Source organism: Crinia signifera, chromosome 3 (assembly GCF_055691185.1).
Source record: "Crinia signifera chromosome 3, ASM5569118v1, whole genome shotgun sequence".
Classification (NCBI taxonomy): Eukaryota; Metazoa; Chordata; class Amphibia; order Anura; family Myobatrachidae; genus Crinia; species Crinia signifera.
The window spans coordinates 161592029-161613500 of NC_139219.1; the positions used below are offsets into that span (position 1 = coordinate 161592029).

Genomic DNA, 21472 nt, shown 5'->3' on the forward strand with positions numbered 1-21472 from the left:
ATTGGAGGAAGTAACTAGTTGGCAGGAGAGGTGGTGTGCATTTGTGGAGTGAAGATGGTGGGTGGGAGTGTAAAGAGAGATAAGGTCAGATGTTATGTCAGTGGAAGAGGAATAGGTAATGGCTTTGTAAGTGAGTTTGAGGAACATGAAATGGATCTGAAGTTGAAAGGGAAACCAATGTATGGCTTGTAAGAGAGGACAAGCCAGTGGATGAGAATCTTTGTAGCACTAACTACTATTTCTAGCTTAACTTCCACCACAATGGACCTTACTACTACTGCTGATACCACAAATACACATCGTTGTAAATCTTTTTTATATAATAATCTAAAGCTTATCCATTCCTAATTTCTGTGGTAGGACTCTCCTCTTCCAAGATCACACTGTCTTTACACAAATTCTCCCAACCGCAGGTCACACTGCCTCCACACAGCCAACTTCTTTACAGATCACATTACCTTCACACAGTCCCTCTCTTCACAAACCCCCCTAGTCTTCACACAATTTCCCCCAACCACAGATGACATTGCCTCCACACAGCCCCGGTCCTCACAGATCAATTTGCCACCACACAGTATTTTATTTAACTATATGATGATTCTAAAACAATGGGCAATGAATCATTTGCCTTAAGTTTCAGTGTACAGTATGTTTAGATAAATTGCACAGTGTACATAATATTCTGATGCCTTTAATACAATAATACAATAATAATTGTTAACATAAAAAATCAATCCAGCATCCTGCAGTATAAAAAATGACAAAATGACCCACCTCACTCTTCAGCTTGCTGCCAGAAAACCTTTTTGAGAAAATAAAATATTATTATTATTATTATTATTAATATTATTATTATTATTATCATCATCATCACTATTGGGTTTATTTACTAAAGGTAGATTTTTATTTTTGGACACAAGCAAAGCGTCAATACAGTAAGGGTCAACACATGAAAATGTCATAATGAGTTTTTCAAGTTTTTTGTTGACATGTGCATGTTGATTATACGATTTCAACCTATGTATTAACTGTTGGCAAAGACACTGTTGACCAACTCTCCAGTTACTACATCTTCACATGGGTATGGGTCATAGCTCGACTGTATGAAGGTCCACGTACATTACATAGTTACATAGTAGGTGAGGCTGAATAAAGACTTGCGTCCACCTAGTTCAAACTATGTTTATAATAGTTTATCCCTTGTTGTATAGTATGTTCCAATATTTTAAAGACAGATTATGTTACTTATTCGTACCTGTGGATGTTTTTTACCAATAAATGTTTATCCAACCTTATTTTAAACGTATTTATTGTGTCTGCCGACACCACTTCTTCAGGAAGAGAGTTCCAAAGTTTTACTGTTCTAACTGTAAAGATTTTTTTTCCTCTAGATGAACAAAATCTTTTTTTCTTTTAATCTAAACTCGTGCCCTCTCGTCCTAGATTCCTGTCTAGCAGAAAAAAGGGTGTTTGACAGTTTCTTATATTGGCCCCTAATGTATTTATACATATTGAGCATGTCCCCCCTTAAACATCTCTTCTCTAGTGTAAATAGTCCCAGATTGCTTAATCTTTCCTTGTAGCTTGAATTCTCCATCCCCCTAATAAGCTTTGTTGCTCTTCTTTTGATTTTTTCTAATTCTATGATGTCCTTTTTATAGTGTGGGGCCCAGAATTGTACTCCGTATTCGAGGTGCGGTCTAACCAATGATTTGTACAGAGGCATAATTACTTTTGAATCCCTAGTTTCCATGCCCCTTTTAATATATGCTAGAGTTTATTTTTCTTTTTTTTGTTGCTATATTACATTGAGCACTACACCCTAGTTTGTTGTCTATTTGGACTCCTAGATCCTTTTCGAGTACTGAATTACCCAATTCATCCCCGCTTTGGTTATAACTAGCACACTGGTTATGTCTCCCAAGGTGCATGACCTTGCATTTGTCCACATTGAACCTCATCTTCCACTTTTTTTGCCCACTCATCTAGATTGTCAAGATCATTTTGAAAAGTGGTGACATCTTCTGATGATTTAATAACTCTTTTCAGTTTTGTATCGTCCGCAAAGATGGATACATTGCTGAGTAACCCCATCCCAATATCGTTAATAAAAATGTTAAATAAAATGGGCCCTAGAATCGAACCCTGAGGCACCCCACTTAGTACTGGTGTCATATTTGATACAGCACTGTTCACGACCACTCTTTGTTCTCTATTACACAGCCAGTTCCCTACCCATCTACAGATATTCCGAGGTCCTCCATTTTATTTATCAACCTCTTGTGTGGTAATGTGTCGAAGGCTTTAGCAAAATCTAGAAAAATCACATCTACAGCGTTTTTATTATCAAGGTTTTTGCTAACCTCTTCATAGAAACCAAGTAGATTAGTTTGGCACGAACCCATGCTGGTTATTATTGAGTAAACTATGAAGGTCTAAATATTCCTGGATAGCATCTCTTAAAAATCCTTCAAATAGTTTACCCACTATTGATGTTAAACTAACAGTTTATTGTAATTAGCAGGATCCTCCTTTTTTCCTTTTTTGAATAATGGCACTACCTCTGCTATTCTCCAGTCTTTTGGTACCTTTCCTGATGATAGTAAATTATCAAAGATATACTGTAGAGGGGAAGCTAATTCCTCCCTTAATTCCATTAGTACCCTAGGATGAATCCCATCTGGCCCAGGTTATTTATTTGTTTTTATTTTGCTGATCCTCAATATTTTTTCCTCGGTAGAGAATTCAATATTGAGGTCCGGCTTGTTCATCCCATTTGTGGTATGTGTGCGTTCCACAGTCTGCTCTCCCTTAGTGAACACTGATGAGAAGAACTCATTTAACAGTTCTGCTTTTCCCTTGTCCTCTGTAAAACTTTTTTCATTGATATCGGTTAGTATGCCTATGTTGTCCTTAATTATACGTTTACTATTTATGTATTTGAAAAACTTCTTGGGGTTAGTTTTACTTTCAGTGGCTATGCGCTCTTCATAATCCCTTTTAGCTACTTTGATTGCCCCTTTGCAAATTTTGTTTGATTCTTTGTATTTGGTGAACGCCTCCTCATTTAAGTTATTTTTATAGAATTTAAATGCTCTTGTTTTATTGTTGATTGCTGACCTAACTTTTTTGTCCAACCATGGTGGCATTTTTATTGAATTTACCATTAGTTACTTTAGGAATGTATTTAATAGTTAATGATTCGAGTACATTTTTTAGAGTATCCCACATTTCCTCAGCATTTTTCCCCTCAAAAACTGTTTCCCACACAATTCTTTTTAGGGCTTCTCTGAATAATTTGAAGTTAGCTTTTCTGAACTTTAGTATTTTTGTCGATCCTTTATGATGTAATTTACTGAAGTTGATTTCCAGTTAAACCATATTGTGTTCACTGTTCCCTAGGTGTTCAATTACTTTTGTTTGTTTGAAACTAAATCTATGTTATTTGTTAAAACCAAATCCAATAATGCCCTATTACGATTTGGAGCTTCTACCGTTTGTGTGATAAACTGGTCTTTAAGTAAGCTTAGGAACCCACTGCTTCTTGCTGTTTTACATGTTTCGTTTTTCCAATCAATATCAGGTAAATTAAAATCACCCATAATTAATACTTGACCCTGATCTGATGATTGTTTGATTTGGTTTAAAAGAAGAGACTCGTCCCCTTTGTTTATGTTCGGTGATCTATAGCATACCCCTATTAAAATTCTGTTATTAGGTTTTTTGTTATTGTCAGTTATCTCTGCCCACACGGCCTCCGTGTCTGTGCCTGTGCTCATTTCTTTCTCACACAATGTTAAGTTATTTTTTACATATAGGCATACCCCCCCGCCCTTTCTATTTCCCCTGTCTTTTCTGTAGAGTGTATATCCCTCCATGCTTAATGCCTAATTGTGCGACTCGTTACACCATGTTTCTGTAATACCAATAATGTCATGATCATCCCTAGTGACCACAGTTTCAAGTTCCCCGATTTTACCTGCTAAGCTTCTTGCATTAGCCAGTAGGCATTTTAATTCATGTTTATTTTTATTTGCGTCCCTAACATTGTGTTGACTTTCTCCTCTGGACTTATTTGTATTCCTTACTAACTTCCTCGTACCCACCTCCCCCTTAGTAGACTCTCTACAGGCCTCCCCACCATTCCCACTGTCATTTATATAATTGTATTCATTCCATTTTAAAATTTCAAATTATTTACCAAATTATCCACCAAAATTGAAATCATTTGAATTTGGATTCATGTAATTGATATTGAAATAGATGACAACCATTATATATGATATTAACTAATTCTGTACCGTGTCAGTCCTTTTCCAGAGTAAACTGAATGATAGTATGCACTGCTTTCCTTTATTCCAATGCCATAATAATGGTACCTGCAGCAGGATACAGAAGACATCTTTATAATCAGCCAGTACTTAATGTAGCATGACAAAATATCAGAGCAAATATACTGTAAATTATAGTTTGGTGTTTTTGATCAACATGACCTGACAGTGTATGTAATCCTCTCAAACGTCTGTTCTTAACATCATCTGCATACTGTATATTGCATGTCCTAGTACTAACACACATTATTCGGTAAGGATCTCAAAAGCAAAATATAATGGGAAAAACTATGTTGCACTGAAGGGGTAGATGTAACATGTGCAGAGAGAGAGTTTAATTGGGTAGAGTGTGTTCAAACTGAAATATATATTGCAGTGTAAAAATAAAGCCCCCAGCATTTACCCTGCACAGAAACAAAATCTCACCCAAATCAAACTCTCTTGGCACGTTACATTAGTCGCTCTTGCAATGCAACATGGTTTTGCTCATTATGGGCCAGATTCTCTAAGCTTCAAAAGTGATAAAATGGAGATTGATAAATAGTCAGCCAATCAGCTCGTACCTGTCATGTCACAGACTGTGTTTGAAAAATAGCAGGCAGGAGCTGATTGGCTGGCTGTTTATCACTCTCTATTTTATCACTTTTGAAGCTTAGATAATCTGGCCTAAAGCTGATTCCGGCCCTGTGATCAAGTCCAAGTCTCCAGTATCACAGATCCTTCAAAACTTTGCTTTCAGCTTTTTTCCAGCACTACATTTTGCCTGTCTCAGACTAGTTCAAGTTCTATTCAATCCTGCCATCAGTCCGGGTCCAAAAATGCACCTTACCAGCCTCAGTGCGATTCTGGAGATACACACTATCATCCTTGTTCGAGAGATACGACTCTATGGTCTTCCAACTGTGGTCATGGAGTATAAATTGTGACAAAGTTCTGGAGATCCATATGTTCCACTATTCAAGTGAAGTTAAAGTTCTACAAAATGTATCATCACCAGTCAAATTTTAAGACTAAAAGGGTAAAACCAGGATCTGAAAACTTTTCTATGACTTTACAATCATCCTCACAGGATAATAGGGTTGAAAATTCCTCTTCAAACTCAACACCCTTCTTTACAGTCTATGGCTGGGGTGGCCAATCCGCGGCTCTCGAGCCGCATGTGGCTCTCCCCCTGTTAAAGTGCGGCTCCTGTCCGCCTCCCAACATCCTTCCCAGTACCCCATCCCTCCATTACCCATTGCCAGGGAGGAGGAGAGTGCGCATCTCTACTACCCCTCACTGTTCATCCTTGTGATTGGGCCATCCACCAATCAGAGCTCACGGGCCGGCAGCCAATCAGGAGCTGGCCTGCAAGCTTTGTATGGCGGACGGCCCAGTCACAGGGAAGTGAGGGGGAAGGAGACGCGCAGTGTGCTGTGCTTTGCTGTGCTCTCCTCCCCTCGGCGACATGATAGGACTGCAGGGAGATGCAAGACTGTCCTCTTCCTGCCCGGCAGCAGCAGCAGCAACAACGGTGAGTGCTGCTGCTGGGAAATTAGCATTGTGGGGGCATAGCAGTTTGTGAAACTGTGGGGGAATAGAAGTTTGTGAAACTGTGGGGGAATAGCTGTTTGTGGCACTGTGGGGGCATAGCCGTTTGTGGCACTGTGGCGGCATAGCAGTTTGTGGCACTGTGGGGGCATAGCAGTTTGTGGCACTGTGGGGGCATACCAGCTTTGTGGCACCGTTGGGGCATACCTGACACCGTGGGGGCATACCTGGCACCATGGGAGCATATTTGTATCTGGCACTATTGGGAGCATATGTGTATCACACTTACCCAAGGGGTCTAAATAGTATAATGCCCCTTTTTTGGCACGCGCGTGCATGTTATTGGCTCTTTAGCTTGACTACAGATATTTTTTGCTCTTTACCTCTGACCGGTTGGCCACCCCTGGTCTATGGACTATATCTACATGTTGCAGAATTTTAATTCTTACATAACATTGATATTACCACAGCAAATACTACACTTCAACCATTTGTTAATATTTGAGGAAAGTGCATATCTCACTTGTAAATGTTTCCTTACAACACAAAACTTTTGCAGAAATCAGGCTGCCCCAAGCCGTAAGCCAGGAGATTGTGGGGGTTATTCTACTGTACTCGCTCCCCCTTGCATTCCCATGGGGAGTGATGATTTTATGTGCACATGGGCATAATGTTTTATGCGCAAGTGCAGGCTCTCTTGGCGAACCGACTGGGCGACTTGCATAGTCGCCGGCCTGTTCGCACAGAGCAGTGTGGGTGAGGGGGGGGGGGGTCAGTGGACCCAGGTCACGTCCATGGGAACTGCCAGCTTTTCAAGAGCATCCCGATTAAAATGCTGTTCATTCCCATGGGATTGCGGGTGGAATGAGTAGTGCCCACCCTGTCTGGCGGCAAATATAAATGAGTCTCCAGTGATTTATATTTGCATGGCCTGATGAAATCATTCGATGGTCAGCAACCATCAAATTAATTTTCTGCCGGTGGGGCATGCGAGGGGATGTGTCTTAGACAAATATATTACATATTAAATATCTCATATCAATCAAAACAAATTAGTTAATATATACATATAGGCTCCCTTCTTTGTGTCATTTTCAAGTTGAAATTTTAGTGGTTAGTAGTCCCATGCATGCATTCATTAGTTATTTTCCACTTAGAATGGTTATGACTCATTACTCCAGTTAGTAGCTGTTAGCGTTGTTTTGCATATAAGTGGTAGACGTTTAAATTATTAGATTGAATTTATGATGCACAGTTCATATACTTATGTATGGATGATCCTTTGTCAGGGCATAGGAAAGGTTTTCCAGGCTTCCCTGGTCATCCCCTACCTCTGTTGCTATCCAATTTCCTGATCTTATCCCGGCCTCCCTGGATCTGGGTGTCAGTTCTGGCCAGTAAAGTGAGCAGTCCTTTCTCTCAATGAGTTTCTCCACCTTTAAATCAAATCAGCGGCTTCCTCAGGAGGTTTTAAATGTGAAGTGCAGCGTCTCTGGTTTAAATAGTGGTTTAAATAGTGGTAGTTTTCCCGCTGCTCCTCATTTTACCAGGCCTCATTTTGAGGTCTTTCCTGCTGTATGTGTTCCACAGCATATGTGATTCACATGCTACCAAGCTTCAATTTGAGGTCCATTCTGCTGAAAGCGTTCCACAGCCGGATCTGTCTTTAAACGTATTGTATTCCAATGTCAAGCCTTGTTTCAGCTACTGCAGGTTTTATTTGTCCCACTGCAGCTCCCTTTCTAATATGGGGATCTTTGTGGCCATTTCTATCTCTATTAAATTCAACAAAATATTTCCAACTGTACTTCTACTTTAAAGCGGGATTTTAGACCCCAATATAAGTAATATACTGTAATCTATAATAACAATATAACAATAAATATATATATATATATATATATATATATATATATAAACATTTAATTCATCCAGTAATTGTCAAGATAGCGAGATACGTCACAACATTTTCTGCATTTTAAATGCATAGACACAGATTTTACTTCATAAAAAAGAAGGGGAATGGTAGTGGAGCGCTAAATATACTGCAAAGACAGTTAATAGGTAAAAGATAAAGTTGATCAATTGGGTATCACATACTGTATAAAATATATACTTAATCTAGCATACAATTAGCTAATTCTTCACAATAGAACAATACACATAATGGAATAATATATTGTTAAAAAACCTTTGAAAAAGTTGTCAGTGGACGACAAGATGCGTCAGGCTACACTCTTTGTTGGACTTTGGATCTACTTATTGCTTCACCCTACTTGGACCAACTCCCCCTGCTACCCCTTTTCCCCATACTTCATCCAATTTAATCTGGAACCCAGCTTCAGGATACCACCATCTGCTCATTATCGGGGCCTAAAAAAAGGGGGATGTGTACCAGCGCTGGCTGAAAGAAATATAGGTATAAGCAAAAATTTGCAGAACGGTATCCTGTACAATATAGAATTTATTATAAAAAATTTTTTTTTTTTAAAAAGCTGTAATAGCATATGAAATTGTACTTCATAAAGGGGGGTTACAATAATATATAAAAGTGTAAACATGTGGACATTCAATTCTCAGCACAATATGAGTATTTGTAAGTATAGCATATAATTTGCATATTACCACACGGACATCTTAAGATGTAGTCCCATAGTAGCAGGTGACCAGGTGGCCAATGGCGATCCCAAAACAGAGTCCAGATGGAGAATTAGGTGTCTCTGATGGGAAAGATGGTATAACCTGGAAGATAAGATGATTTCCGTATCTGCCTCGGATAATGAGTCCGGATGGGATGGTGCAATGCACAGGGCGATGTCCTGGTGGTGTGGATGAGCTCAAGTTATAGCGATGTGCGAGGCAGATACGGAAATCATCTTATCTTCCAGGTTATACCATCTTTCCCATCAGAGACACCTAATTCTCTATCTGGACTCTGTTTTGGGATCGCCATTGGCCACCTGGTCACCTGCTACTATGGGACTACATCTTAAGATGTCCGTGTGGTAATATGCAAATTATATGCTATACTTACAAATACTCATATTGTGCTGAGAATTGAATGTCCACATGTTTACAATTTTATATATTATTGTAACCCCCCTTTATGAAGTACAATTTCATATGCTATTACAGCTTTTTTTTTAAATTTTATTTTATAATAAATTCTATATTGTACAGGATACCGTTCTGCAAATTTTTGCTTATACCTATATTTCTTTCAGCCAGCGCTGGTACACATCCCCCTTTTTTTCCTATATTTTCTGAGGACCTGACAAGTCCTAGTACCAGCTGCAGATAGTAGCGCACTGATCACCTCTCTTTGCATTATCGGGGCCTGCCTTTCCAGAAAATCAGGATTAACCGTCGCTAGGAACGGCTCAATTAAGGCACAAGGAATCCAGTCAGGTATATGGACACCCACCACACCAGTTTTCATATACAACTGGGGACTATTAAAGTCCATCAGGGGAGTATCATAGGAACAAGCGGAACTCTCAGTAAGTATATCTTTTCATTGTCCTATTAATTATTTTCCAGTATTGAGTGCATTTTTTTTTTTAACAATACATTATGTGTATTATTCTATTGTGAAGAATTAGCTAATTGTATGCTAGATTAAATAAATCTTTTATATGTGATACCCAATTGATCAACTTTACCTTTTAACTATTAACTGTATATGCAGTATATTTAGCGCTCCACTACCATTCCCCTTCTTATGTATGTTCTAATTTTGGGAGATGACCTCCCCAGTGTGTGAGCAGCTGGCCTAACATCCCACCCCACAAGCGCCTGCATCATTTACCTACGGGTAAATATTTTCTCTCTGACTGATTTTATTTCACCATTATAATCTTTCTTAGCACAAAATATTTTTTATATATTATTGCATTCATCCAGCTTTCTTTAGGACCCAAAAAACACACACAAAGCAAACTGTAACATTAGTTTAATTTAGACATTAGATATATATATATAAAAAAACGTTTTGTAAGCCAGCTGTAACAATGAAATAATCATCAGAGATAGTCAGGACAGGTCAGAGAGAAGAGGAGTAAAAGTGCTCCCATGAAGAGGAGGCATAGAGAGAGCCCGGCAGCAGCAGCAGAGACAAGTGGGAGGTGAACGGGGTCTGCAGCCCCCCAGGAAGGTGGGCAAGTCCCCTGTTTTCCCTGGAAGCCTCCCTTTGCAACCCACAACAGAGTACAAGGAGGAGAGGACAGCAAAGTAGAGAAGTATGCCTCAAGGGAAAGTATACAGGTGAGGTCCACAGCAGCCACCTGCATTAAGTACAACAAGGATCCTCATAGGCATCCTTGATTTTTTGATAAGCAGATTTGGTGGCACCTCCCAGATCCCAGCACCCTAGGCAGCTGCCTAAATATGCCTAATGGTAGAACCGTCCCTGCAGAGGCTATATAGTTTGGAGTATCTTAGCCTCACTTTCATACTCATCTCCGTTCGATTTCCTGATCCCTCTGCAATCCCTGCGTTCTGTTCTTGGCTTTCTGTTGCAGAGACTTTTTACTCCTCCTCTTCCTCTTTACTCCTTTCCATGAGTTGAGCACAACCATTTTCTCTTCTAGCGCAATGTGCTGTAGTGTTACTATCTAGATGATAATGTAGCTGCTGTGCTATATACACAACATATGCGCAATGCCCATATTTATGAAGCATATTGTGCATTATTGCTCAATCTGTTTGGTATAGTGTAGGCATGTCCAAACTATGGCCCTCCAGCTGTGAAACTACAAGTCCCACCATGCATTGCCACAGTTTTGCAATTAGGGAATGCTAAAACTACTGTATGTCAAGGCATGCTGGGACGTGTAGTTTCACAACAGCTGGAGGGCCACTGTTTGGACATGCCCGGTATAGTGTGTATTTTGGCTCAATCCATGTGGCAAAATGTGAATTTTGCCTTAATCGGTGTGGCATAACGTGAATTTTGACTCAATCTGTGTGCCATAGTGTGAATTGTTGCTCAATCGGTGTGAATTTTGTCTCATTCCATGTGGCATAATGTGTAAGAAGCAAGTACAGTATAAGTTACTATTGTGTTGCATGATTTGTATAAGGGGTATATGGTGTGGTAAACTTAGGTGACCACATAAAAGGTGCTGAAATGTTGTCTACCAAGTTTCGGTTTTCAGTATTTTTTTTATGACTGAAGTGCCGCCTCACCCCGCAAGTATCTTAGGACATCGGCGTCCTGCGGGTATACCTTTGGAGGGCACCGGTCCAATATATCTCCCTGCATTTTTTCTTATGCCAGCCCCCTGCCTTTTCCAGGCATATATAATTAGTTGAAAGTATTTACACAAATAGAGACACACCCATGAGCAGACCACCCAAACAGAACACTGGTCACGCCACCCACATTATTAGGTGCTGACCACAACCCCTATTACTGCGCATAATAGGCCCTGATAATTTTCAGCTCCAGGCCCATTTAGACCTTAATCTGGCTCTAAGTTGACCATGTACAATTATTAGAAACCATGACTCCTAAAAACTTAAAAGAGTTAGCAATCTCAATGTTAGTCTCTAATGTCACTAACAATTTACCAGGGCAGCTACGGTACGTTTTCTAAAATGGATTACCATCTCTTTTGTTTTAGCACCATTTCAGACAAGATGATTCCCTTTGCTCCAGTGCACTAACCGGGGTACGTCAATTCTGTATAGAATCTTATCATTGTTTCTTATTAACCCCACAACTGCTATATCATCAGAAAACTTAACAAACCTTACTGATTCTGTAGAGGATTAACAGTCATGGGTAAATAAAGCGTATAACAAAGGGCTAAGAACACATCCTTGCGGAACTTCTGAGTTTAGTGACACTTCATTTGAACTAAAACATCCAAGCTTTACCACCTGTGACCTGTTTGTCAGGAACTCTAAGATCCAATTGCATATGTGCCCATTCAAGTCTAGATTAAATTAATTAAAAATTAATAAAGATGGAACAACAGAATTAAAAGTAGAACTAAAATTCACAAATAAAATCCTCACATACAAATTATTTAACTCTAAATGGGCTAGTGCTGAATGCAAAAGAGTAAGGACAGTGGAGCGATTCTCCTTATATGCAAACTGATAGGAATTAAATCCATCCGCAGAAAAACCATTAATCTGTCCCATCACTAAATGCTCAAAGCATTTCTTAGCCAATGAGGTCAAAGCAATGGGTCAATAATCATTTAGACAGGTCGGTATAATCTTTGACGGTATTGGGATAATAGTTGAACTTGACTAAGTAGTTTGTGAGGGATATATTAAACAACAGCGCAAAAATCCCCCCAACTGTTCAGCACAGCCATTAAGAACTCTGCCTTGAATCCCATCTGGGCCTGCCGATTTCCCCAGCTTAACCCTCCGAAAACACTCTACCACAGTAGCCTTGTCAAACACAAGAGGTAATTCCCCAACTTTAGAAACAAGGGCATTGCCTGAAGACTCATTCATCTGTCAAATCTGGAATAAAATATATTAAGATTTTTTTAAAGTAATCCTCGCTATTTTGTAAGATTGATATTAAGTAATCATCCAGTCCCCCCAGCCACCTCCCCATTAGCCCCTAACCCTTCCTGCCATCTCTGCTAGCTCTCTCCTTCTGCCGGTTCACACCTCGAACACCTCCTTAATCTCTCCCTCTCATCTAGCACTGACCCCTCTGCCTTCAAGCATACCCTTGTCTCCCATATTCTTAAAAAACCTATCCTTGATTCTAGCACTCTCTCCAACTACCGACCCATCTCTCTAATACCTTTCACCTCCAAACTCATTGAACGTATTGTCTACAACCACCTCACAGACTTTGTTCCTCCCACTTCCTTCTTGATCCAGTCAGGCTTCCATCCTCTCCACTCCACTGAAACTGTCCTCATTAAAGTCTGCAATGATTATCATGCAGACAAACCCAAGGCCCACAACCCTTTGCTTATTCTTCATGACATTTCTTCTGCTTTTGACACTGTGGTCCACCCTCTCCTACTCCAAATCCTTTACTTCCTTGGTCTGTGTGATACTGCTCTCTCCTGGCTATCTTCTTACCTCTCTGTTTGCTCCTTCTCTGTCTCCTTTTATGACTCCACATCCACCCACATCCACTAACTTTAGGTGTTTATTAAGGCTCTGTTCTTGGGACTCTGCTTTTTCTCTCTATACTTCCTCTCTACATGTGCTAAGCTGATGATACTTAAATCTACTTTCCTGATCTCTCTCCCTCTGTCAAACTGTCTCTGCTATCTCTTCTTGAATGTCCCAGCGCTTTCTTAAACTTTAACATGTGTTAGTCTGAGCTAATCATTTTCCCACCCTCCTGATTAACCTCACCTCCCACAATTCACTATCTATTGATGGAATAACTATCTCCTCTAGCAGCCAAGTGTGCTGCCTTGTTGATCGCTCCCTCTCCTTTAAACCACACATTCAGCACCTCTCACTCTCCTGCTATATCCACCTGAAAAATATCTCCAGGCTCAGACTCTCTCACCCAGGATGCTACAAAGACCCTCATCCACTCTCTGGTCATCTCCAGATTGGACTACTGTAATCTCCTCCTTTCTGGCCTCCCTGATAAATTCCTCTCTCTGCTCCAATCCATCCTCATTTCTGCTGCCCAGCTCATCTTCCTCTCCAAACATACTACAGTATGTCCACCTCCCCTCTCTTACAAGCACTACACCGGCTCCCCTTCCCCTCCAGAATCCAATTCATGCCCCTCACACTTTCTTACAAAGCCCTCATATATTCCTCTTCCACTTACATATCTGATCTCTTTACTTACCCACCCTTTTTGCTCCACACATACAAGCCACCCTTTCTGCCTACTAACACACACAGAAAACACCAGCTCCCTGTCCGTAAATCTCTGGTCACATTGCGTTTATGATTCATATGCATTTTAATTTGCTATGTCCCTCACCCATGTGTGATGCGCAGTCGTTCAATAATCGCTCAGTTTGCAAATTCTCTGGTTAGAGATCCATGCTGAATTAGGACCCATTTTATTTTTTAAATAATAAATTATTATTGCACATTTGTGGGTAAGACATTAATATATTCATTACCTGGGGGAGTTCATGCATCAGTATCCAGTAATAACATATGGTTTCCCATGTGTTTTTGCAATTTGGCCATCAACATAGTATGTGTAGTATTACTTACATAACCTCAATTAGCCAATAGATGATTATTTATGATCCATAGTGTAAGGGTACTATTACTTACACAAGCTCAATTGGCAAGGAGATGATTGTATGTTTGTTGGCCTTTAGGATATTGTTTAGATGCTATCACTTTCATAACGTCAATTAGCAAAGAGATGATTGTTTTTTCCTTGGCCCTAGGCATAGTGTTGGATACTATTACTTACATAAGCTCAATTAGCAAGAAGATAATTGTATATCCTCTAATCATACAGCTTAGCAAAAATATTTGCACGTAGACACTATCTCCAGACTCCAGGGAATCCTCCTTGCAAACATAAATAAAGTATTACAGGGTTTACATTAACATACTTTAATTTAGAGGTTTTTGTAATACAAATGTTATAATAAACCTAACTGTTCATTTCAGTAGAACTATGTTCTGCAGTTTGTGAAAAGTATAATAAACTACCAAGTACAGTACTACTACTGCCCAATGTACCCAGAGTAATATGAGGATGAGTATGGTACAGATTTATGAAACTCTGTATATTATGTATCTGTTGGCAAACACAAGTACTATAAACCTCATCCAGTATACAATTTTTTTACGTTTTGTGGGGATATTTATCAAAGCTTGGAGAGAGATTCATTTTTGAGAGATAATGTAAAACCAATTAGCTCCTAACTGTATTTTTCCAGACACAGTCTGTAAAAAGGTAGAAGATGATTGGCTAGTAGTATTTTATCTCACACAATTTCCCCTCTCTCCAAGCTTTGATAAATACCACCCTTGGAAATTGTTAAGATATGCTGAACATGCACAATTCCTCTACCTGGCATGCATTTGTTTCATTTACTGTCTGTAAAGGTGCCCCTACACATCTTCTTGAAGGGAGAAGTCGCATAAGATTTCCCTTGAACTACCAGCAGCTTCCCGGGCAGCAGGATAGCATACAATACAATATTTTGCATTTGATTCCAGAAAGGGCTGTGGATCTGATCAAACTTGTGCAGCCCTCGCAATCTCCACCTCCAATCCAATACGCATGGGACTGTGCATTGAATCTATATCAGGGGTGAAATGCATGTGATTGTACAATTTTCATCCAATTTATTGGACCCGTCCATGGGAATCAGATGAAAAGTGCCCAAATTGCACTTTGTAGGTTTGTTTGCATTATTAGCTGATTTGAATAACACAAATGTGGCAACATGTTACATAACTAAAATGCTCTTAATTTAGCCCAGTAAATCATTACTGCAGATGTGATTACATCCATGGCTTCAATGACGTTTTATTTTTCGCTGCACTGGTAATGTGTTTCAATGGTATTATTATCACCAATAGGCTGATAGTGTAACCTAAAGTATAGATAGCTGATGACAGGCTAATTTAGTAAATGAAACAAGACACATCACCAAGTGAGACCTAACAGCTGTGCTATGGATTTGTAGAGATAGAGTGACACAAGTATTATACTGTTCATCATAAAGCAGAGATGATTCACATTTTACTTTTTGTAAAACTGATTTCCAAATACTGCCATATATTTATAAGGGCACTTTTTCATAGCAGAGATTTTTTAATATCCTGAAATAACAATCACTCATTAAGAACCCAGAGATACAAGTAATGGTGTAAATAAGTTTTCAAAAATCCTATTGGTATCAGCACACTTCTGTGATCTGCCTCTAGCAATCTTGGGGCCCCATACACTGATATTTCTAGGGTCCCCCATCTTCTCAAGCACTAGTAGTTGTGTGAAACAGGGAGGAAAGTTGGGAGTATTAGTGACAAGAAGTCTTATATAATGGCTTTCCCCAGCTCAGTCAGCATCACCTCTGAACTGACAGCTACTATACATTATGCTAGACACCGTAATGCCTACTACACATTATACCACATGCCGTAATGCCTATTACAGATTATGCCACACAAGTGCTCCTTACCTACATGCTTGTGGGGTGCATGCTTGTTGTCAGGGGTAACATGCTCAATGCCAAAAGTTACATGCTTGTTACCAGGGGTTACACGCTCATTGCCACAGAGGAATACATGCTCATTGTATGGTGATTACATGCTTGTTGCCTGGGGAGACTACATGCTTGTTGCCTCGGGGAGATTCCATGCGCATCACCCTGGAGGGATTACATGCTTGCTGCCCAGGGGGTTAAATGCCCGTTCTTGATGAATTGCTTCATGTTAGCCACACCACTGACTATATAATGCCACCATGGCCCCTCCCCCACACGGCCCCTTGCCTCCACCCCTGCCACATGTCACCCCGTACTGCCTTAGAGCACTTGCCTTTGGTTGGTGGTTCAGGAGCAGTTCAAAGTATGTATGGTAAATGTAATAGACAAAACCAGTGCTTGTGACTTCCAATAATAAAATATGTGGACAAATAGAAGCATGACCAATATAAGCATTTCAGTGGTGGACACAATGATAATGTTTCGGCATTTTGGGCAATTTTCTTTTCTTTATATTTTCTTTTGATGCTTTAGAATCCACTCTGCATGTGGGATAAATGTACAAAAGTGGCACATAGCGTGCCAGTAGGGCTCTTACTGCTTTGCATCTTCACTGCAGCAAAGCGGGAGGCACTAGCGCTGAGCTGTATTAACGTCTCATAGGCACAACATTCCTCAAAAGGCACGTCCCATTTTGTGGGGCATGAGGAGCATAACTCCCTCTTTGACATTTTGTAATGTTGTTAGGTATGAAAATCGTGTCAGCTACACGGAAAAGTGTAGGCATTGCACACATTTTAGCTACTGTATAATTTTTTTAGTACAGTTTAGATTTTGATTTGTTGCTATGGTGGAACAACATTTTTCTTTTGTCAAGTTGTAGTAAATCTACACCAAGCAATAAAGGCAAGTTAAAAACATGGCACACATACTAATGCATTTTCTGAATACACTATAGCTTAATACATTTCATGTTAAATACATTTTTCAAACAAATAATATTTGTTTATTTTTCTTATTCATATTTCCCACTACCATTGTTGCATAATTTTTAATTTACACAATTGTTAGTCTTAAAAGCAGACTGATATTTAATTTGCCATATTTATGGCTTCATTATTTAAAAAGATACTATACATTTCCTGTAGCATATGTTCACTTTTGTGTGTGCACCCACAAGACCTCTCGTTATCATTCAGTGCAACAAACAATGACTGATAAGCAGATTGATATAAGGAAGCTATCTCAAGTCTGTAATAACATCTTATCATGAGGCCAGCTGTCATATCAGCTTTTTTTCAACCTTAAATCACAACTAATTAATAAAACTGGTTATACAGTAGCTTTCACTCTTCATTGGTAAAACTATAGCTGATTTACTGCAGTACAAATGACTAGTAACCTATTCCTGATCCCAGTACAGGCATCAGTTCACCTCAAGTAAAACAGAGCTTTACATTTTATGACTATGGTGAATTGGCTTCTTAATTGTTGAGAAATAAACTTTCTGACTGCCAGACATTTTACACAGTGTATATATATAAGCTACTTGTCTTACTTTGAATGTCCCCTTGTGCCCAGTCTTCTTGTGGTCAGAAGTGGGAACTTTTGGCGAATTGTCTAAAAACAGAAAACATTTTTAGTATCTTCTTATTTCATGCCAACTGAAATCAAATACTGCTGTCATATTACTGTACATTTCTTTTTAATAGCTTCTGCTTTGTGTTAGCTACCATACAATTGTATTTAAAAATTGTCTATTAATGAGCTGTGACAATGGAAACAATAAACGTAAACAAATTCTTGGAAATCAATTACGTTTTATATTATTACATAGTGTAGTTAAAGAGTAAATGGGATTTGAAAAATAAACAATTAGCAGTATCCATTTATAGTCTGTAAATAAAATCTGAAAGACTAATTCAATTCACGATATTATTTCAGAAATAAATATTTATCTAAACCTTTGGAGGTTGGGGATGGCGGTACAATTTTCTAATGCAGTTAAGGCAGTGGTTCAATGGCCTATTATAAGATGCAGAAGGGGTGTGACCAGCGCCGTGTGGGTGTGGCCAGCAAGATGTATACATGTGGATACTGTACACTAACAGCCCCAATGTTTCCCTAAATATGAAATAGTACAAAATCATTTGTGTGTAAAATAAAAAATGTCCATGTGGCTGGCTGGTGATCATCATGCTGTCATGATGATGGGCCTATTTTATATGGAGGCCTGGAGATGTAGCTCCATCCTCTCCATTGTTAATCTGGACCAGAATATGCTTATTGCTTGTGTAAGAGTACATACACATGGTAAGATTTGAGCTTCCAATTTTGACTATATAATAAGAAAACTGAAGAAAAGTTACCCCAAATTGCACAGTGTGCATACAATTTGCAATGCCCATACATGCCTCTGTGGGCCGCAAAAATATACTGTGCAGGCAAGCCTATTTTGACTATTTTGCATACATTCTAGTGTTAGTAAAATCAGTCAATACATCTAATCAAAATTGTATGGTTCTGGGCTCTGAAGAGTTCAAGGTATATTGCATGGTACTCTTTACCTAGAACGGCGCCCATCGCGACCATCGCGACCATCGAATGCACTAAAAAACGGGTGCGATGCGATGCCCGCGATGGCCGCGATTTCCCATAGGGACCAATGTTAAAAGTGAGATTGGACGCGATTTTAGTGTTCAATGCCTCAATGCCCGCGATTTTTCCATAGGAAACAATGTTAAATGGGCCACAGAGCCCTAATAGTCCCCCTGAAGTCTGAAATGGCCCGCACAATTTTTAACGGCACCCCACGATCAACGTCAACCCGAAGCGTGGCGAGCGCAGCGAGCCCGCGAGGGGCGGCGGTACATGTCCTCCGACCTTTTCATACCCCCACTATCCACGTCGGCGTGGAGTTGAGAATAGAATAGTGTGGCGAGCGCAGCGTGCCACCGAGCCCGAAGCGTGGCGAGCGCAGCGAGCCCCGCGAGGGGACGCGGATACCTTCACAGTTATACGCGTCCCCTCGGGGGCTTCACAGGTGTCCGCGTCGCCACGGACACCTGTGAAGCCCGCGAGGGGACGCGTATAACTGTGAAGGTATCCGCGTCCCCTCGCGGGGCTCGCTGCGCTCGCCACGCTTCGGGCTCGGTGGCACGCTGCGCTCGCCACACTATTCTATTCTCAACTCCACGCCGACGTGGATAGTGGGGGTATGAAAAGGTCGGAGGACGCGTACCGCCGCCCCTCGCGGGCTCGCTGCGCTCGCCACGCTTCGGGTTCACGTTGATCGTGGGGTGGCGTTAAAAATTGTGGGGGCCATTTAAGACTTCAGGGGGACTATTAGGGCTCTGTGGCCCATTTAACATTGTTTCCTATGTAAAAATCGCGGGCATTGAGGCATTTAACACTAAAATCGCGTCCAATCTGACTTTTAACATTGATCCCTATGGGAAAATCGCGGGCATCGCGTCGCACCCGTTTTTTATGTACCCGCGATTCCCGCGATGCCCGCGATTTTTTACCCCCGACGCCCGCGATGCTAATCGCGGGCGCCGTTCTAGGTAAAGAGTACCTATTGCATAGTCAAAATCTCACCAAGTGTATGCATCATTAAATAGTTTAGTTGTGTTTTTAGGAAGTACATTCTATAAAACTACTTATTTTGTTCTTAATTAATTTCCTATTGATAATCCATATTGAAAATTATAAATCTGCAGTTGTGTTTCCTCTGGTGGATTCTATCTTACTGTGAATTGTTTTATTTCTTTGAAGTTTGACTGCTCAGCGATGTTATCTACAGATAACTTAACAGTGATTATCAGTCTATAAACAAAGTCAAACAATCAAAGTAAACATTTTTACTAAACAATGATCCAGACAGTGATAACTATGTGTAATGAATGCCAGTGGTCTCTTTTATGTCAATAAAGGTTTTCTAAGTAACTTACATAAAATAACATATATATAACACACAAAATAACATTTCTCAAATGTGTTTTTAGGCCAATAATTCTTTGCAAATTTTTTTATCTTGATAATTGAATTGAATTATAACAGCTATTGGTCTCCATCAACAATGCTAACAAGCCCCAGTGAAAAGGGATCAGACTAGAATTATCCAATTTTATCATATATGTGAACAAGTTGATTGCTGATATCACCTTTTAGGGCAGGCTTTAAATAGTATATACTGGTTACTTTACTAAATTCTTATATCTGAGTCTGGTCAGGTGAAATAAGAAGCAGTTTTGAAAACAGTGGTTGAAAACAGTGGAATAAGAAGCACCATTTGAAAACAGTGGTTTTCAATTGGTGTGCTGTAGCACCCTGGGGTGCCTAGGCACACCTGCAAGGGTGCCACGGGTTGGTGGTCCAGGACCAGTTCAAATGATTTATGGTGAATGTATCAGGCAAAACCAGTGCTTATGGAGAGCAGTATGCTGGGGAATACCAAATTCCCATGACCCACTGCAGTCCCAAACTCTCCTAGTAAGAGGGTTCATTTAACAAACACCTTACCATTGTGCAGTGCCGTGTGAAACCCCAGAATGAAAGGCTTTCTTTTCTCTGTTTGCATAATCTAGGAACATGGGGTTGTAACCTTCCATACATATTTTGGTACTTGTTTCCTAGAACGGCCCCAATCACATACCGTACATAGTGGTGTGCGATGCGTGCGTTGCATTGCAATGCGATATTCCCGTTAAATTAACAGGAGTACTTGTACAATTAAATATCGCATAGCATTGCATGCCTGCAAATGGCATGCAATGCGATTTTTAATTGTACAAGCATCCTGATGGGTGCTTACAATGTTAAATGCACCCCCATTGTCAACGCCACCCCCACTATCAACGCCAACCCGAAGTGTGGCGAGCGCAGCAAGCCCACGAGGGGCGGCGGTCAGGGGTGGATTAAGGGATGAGGGCGCCCCTAGGCACAACAATAATGTTTACTAAGTAGGACAGTTTACAGGGGCAGTATCTGCATGTCCTATCCATTTACACTCTATTTAAGATGGAATATAGTACAGTACAGTGGATATTTTGCAGTTATTGGTACATTTTGGGCTGACAGTACTATCACAGGCATCCAGGTGCCGCCCCCAAACATGTGCCGCCCCTAGGCTTGTGCCTCACGTGCCTAATGGTAAATTCGGCTCTGGCGGCGGTACGCATCCTCCGACCTTTTCATACCCCCACTATACACGTCGGTGTGGAGTTGATTTTAGATAGTGTGGCAAGTGCAGCGAGCCACCGAGCCCGAAGCGTGGCGAGCTCATCGCGCCCCGCAAGGGGACGCGGAATATGAGCCCGAAGCGTGGCGAGCACAGCGAGCCCCGCGAGGGGACGCGGAATACATGTAAAGTAATCCGTGTCCCCACACTTTGGGCTCGGTGGCTCGCTGCACTCGCCACACTATCTATAATCAACTCCACGCCGACGTGGATAGTGGGGGTATGAAAAGGTC

General features: G+C 40.4%; 1 protein-coding gene across 1 annotated transcript in view; it reads right to left on the reverse strand.

Annotated features, from left to right (window-relative positions):
• RFX6 (regulatory factor X6) overlaps positions 1–21472 on the reverse strand; it is a 111653-nt gene that overhangs the window by 79893 nt on the left and 10288 nt on the right. Inside the window, exons 4-6 of the mRNA XM_083174696.1 lie at positions 17556–17617; positions 4302–4379; positions 775–802 (exon numbers count right to left, since the gene is read on the reverse strand). Of these exons, the coding sequence (XP_083030822.1) occupies positions 775–802; positions 4302–4379; positions 17556–17617 (168 nt within the window). The remainder of the gene's footprint in view (positions 1–774; positions 803–4301; positions 4380–17555; positions 17618–21472) is intronic.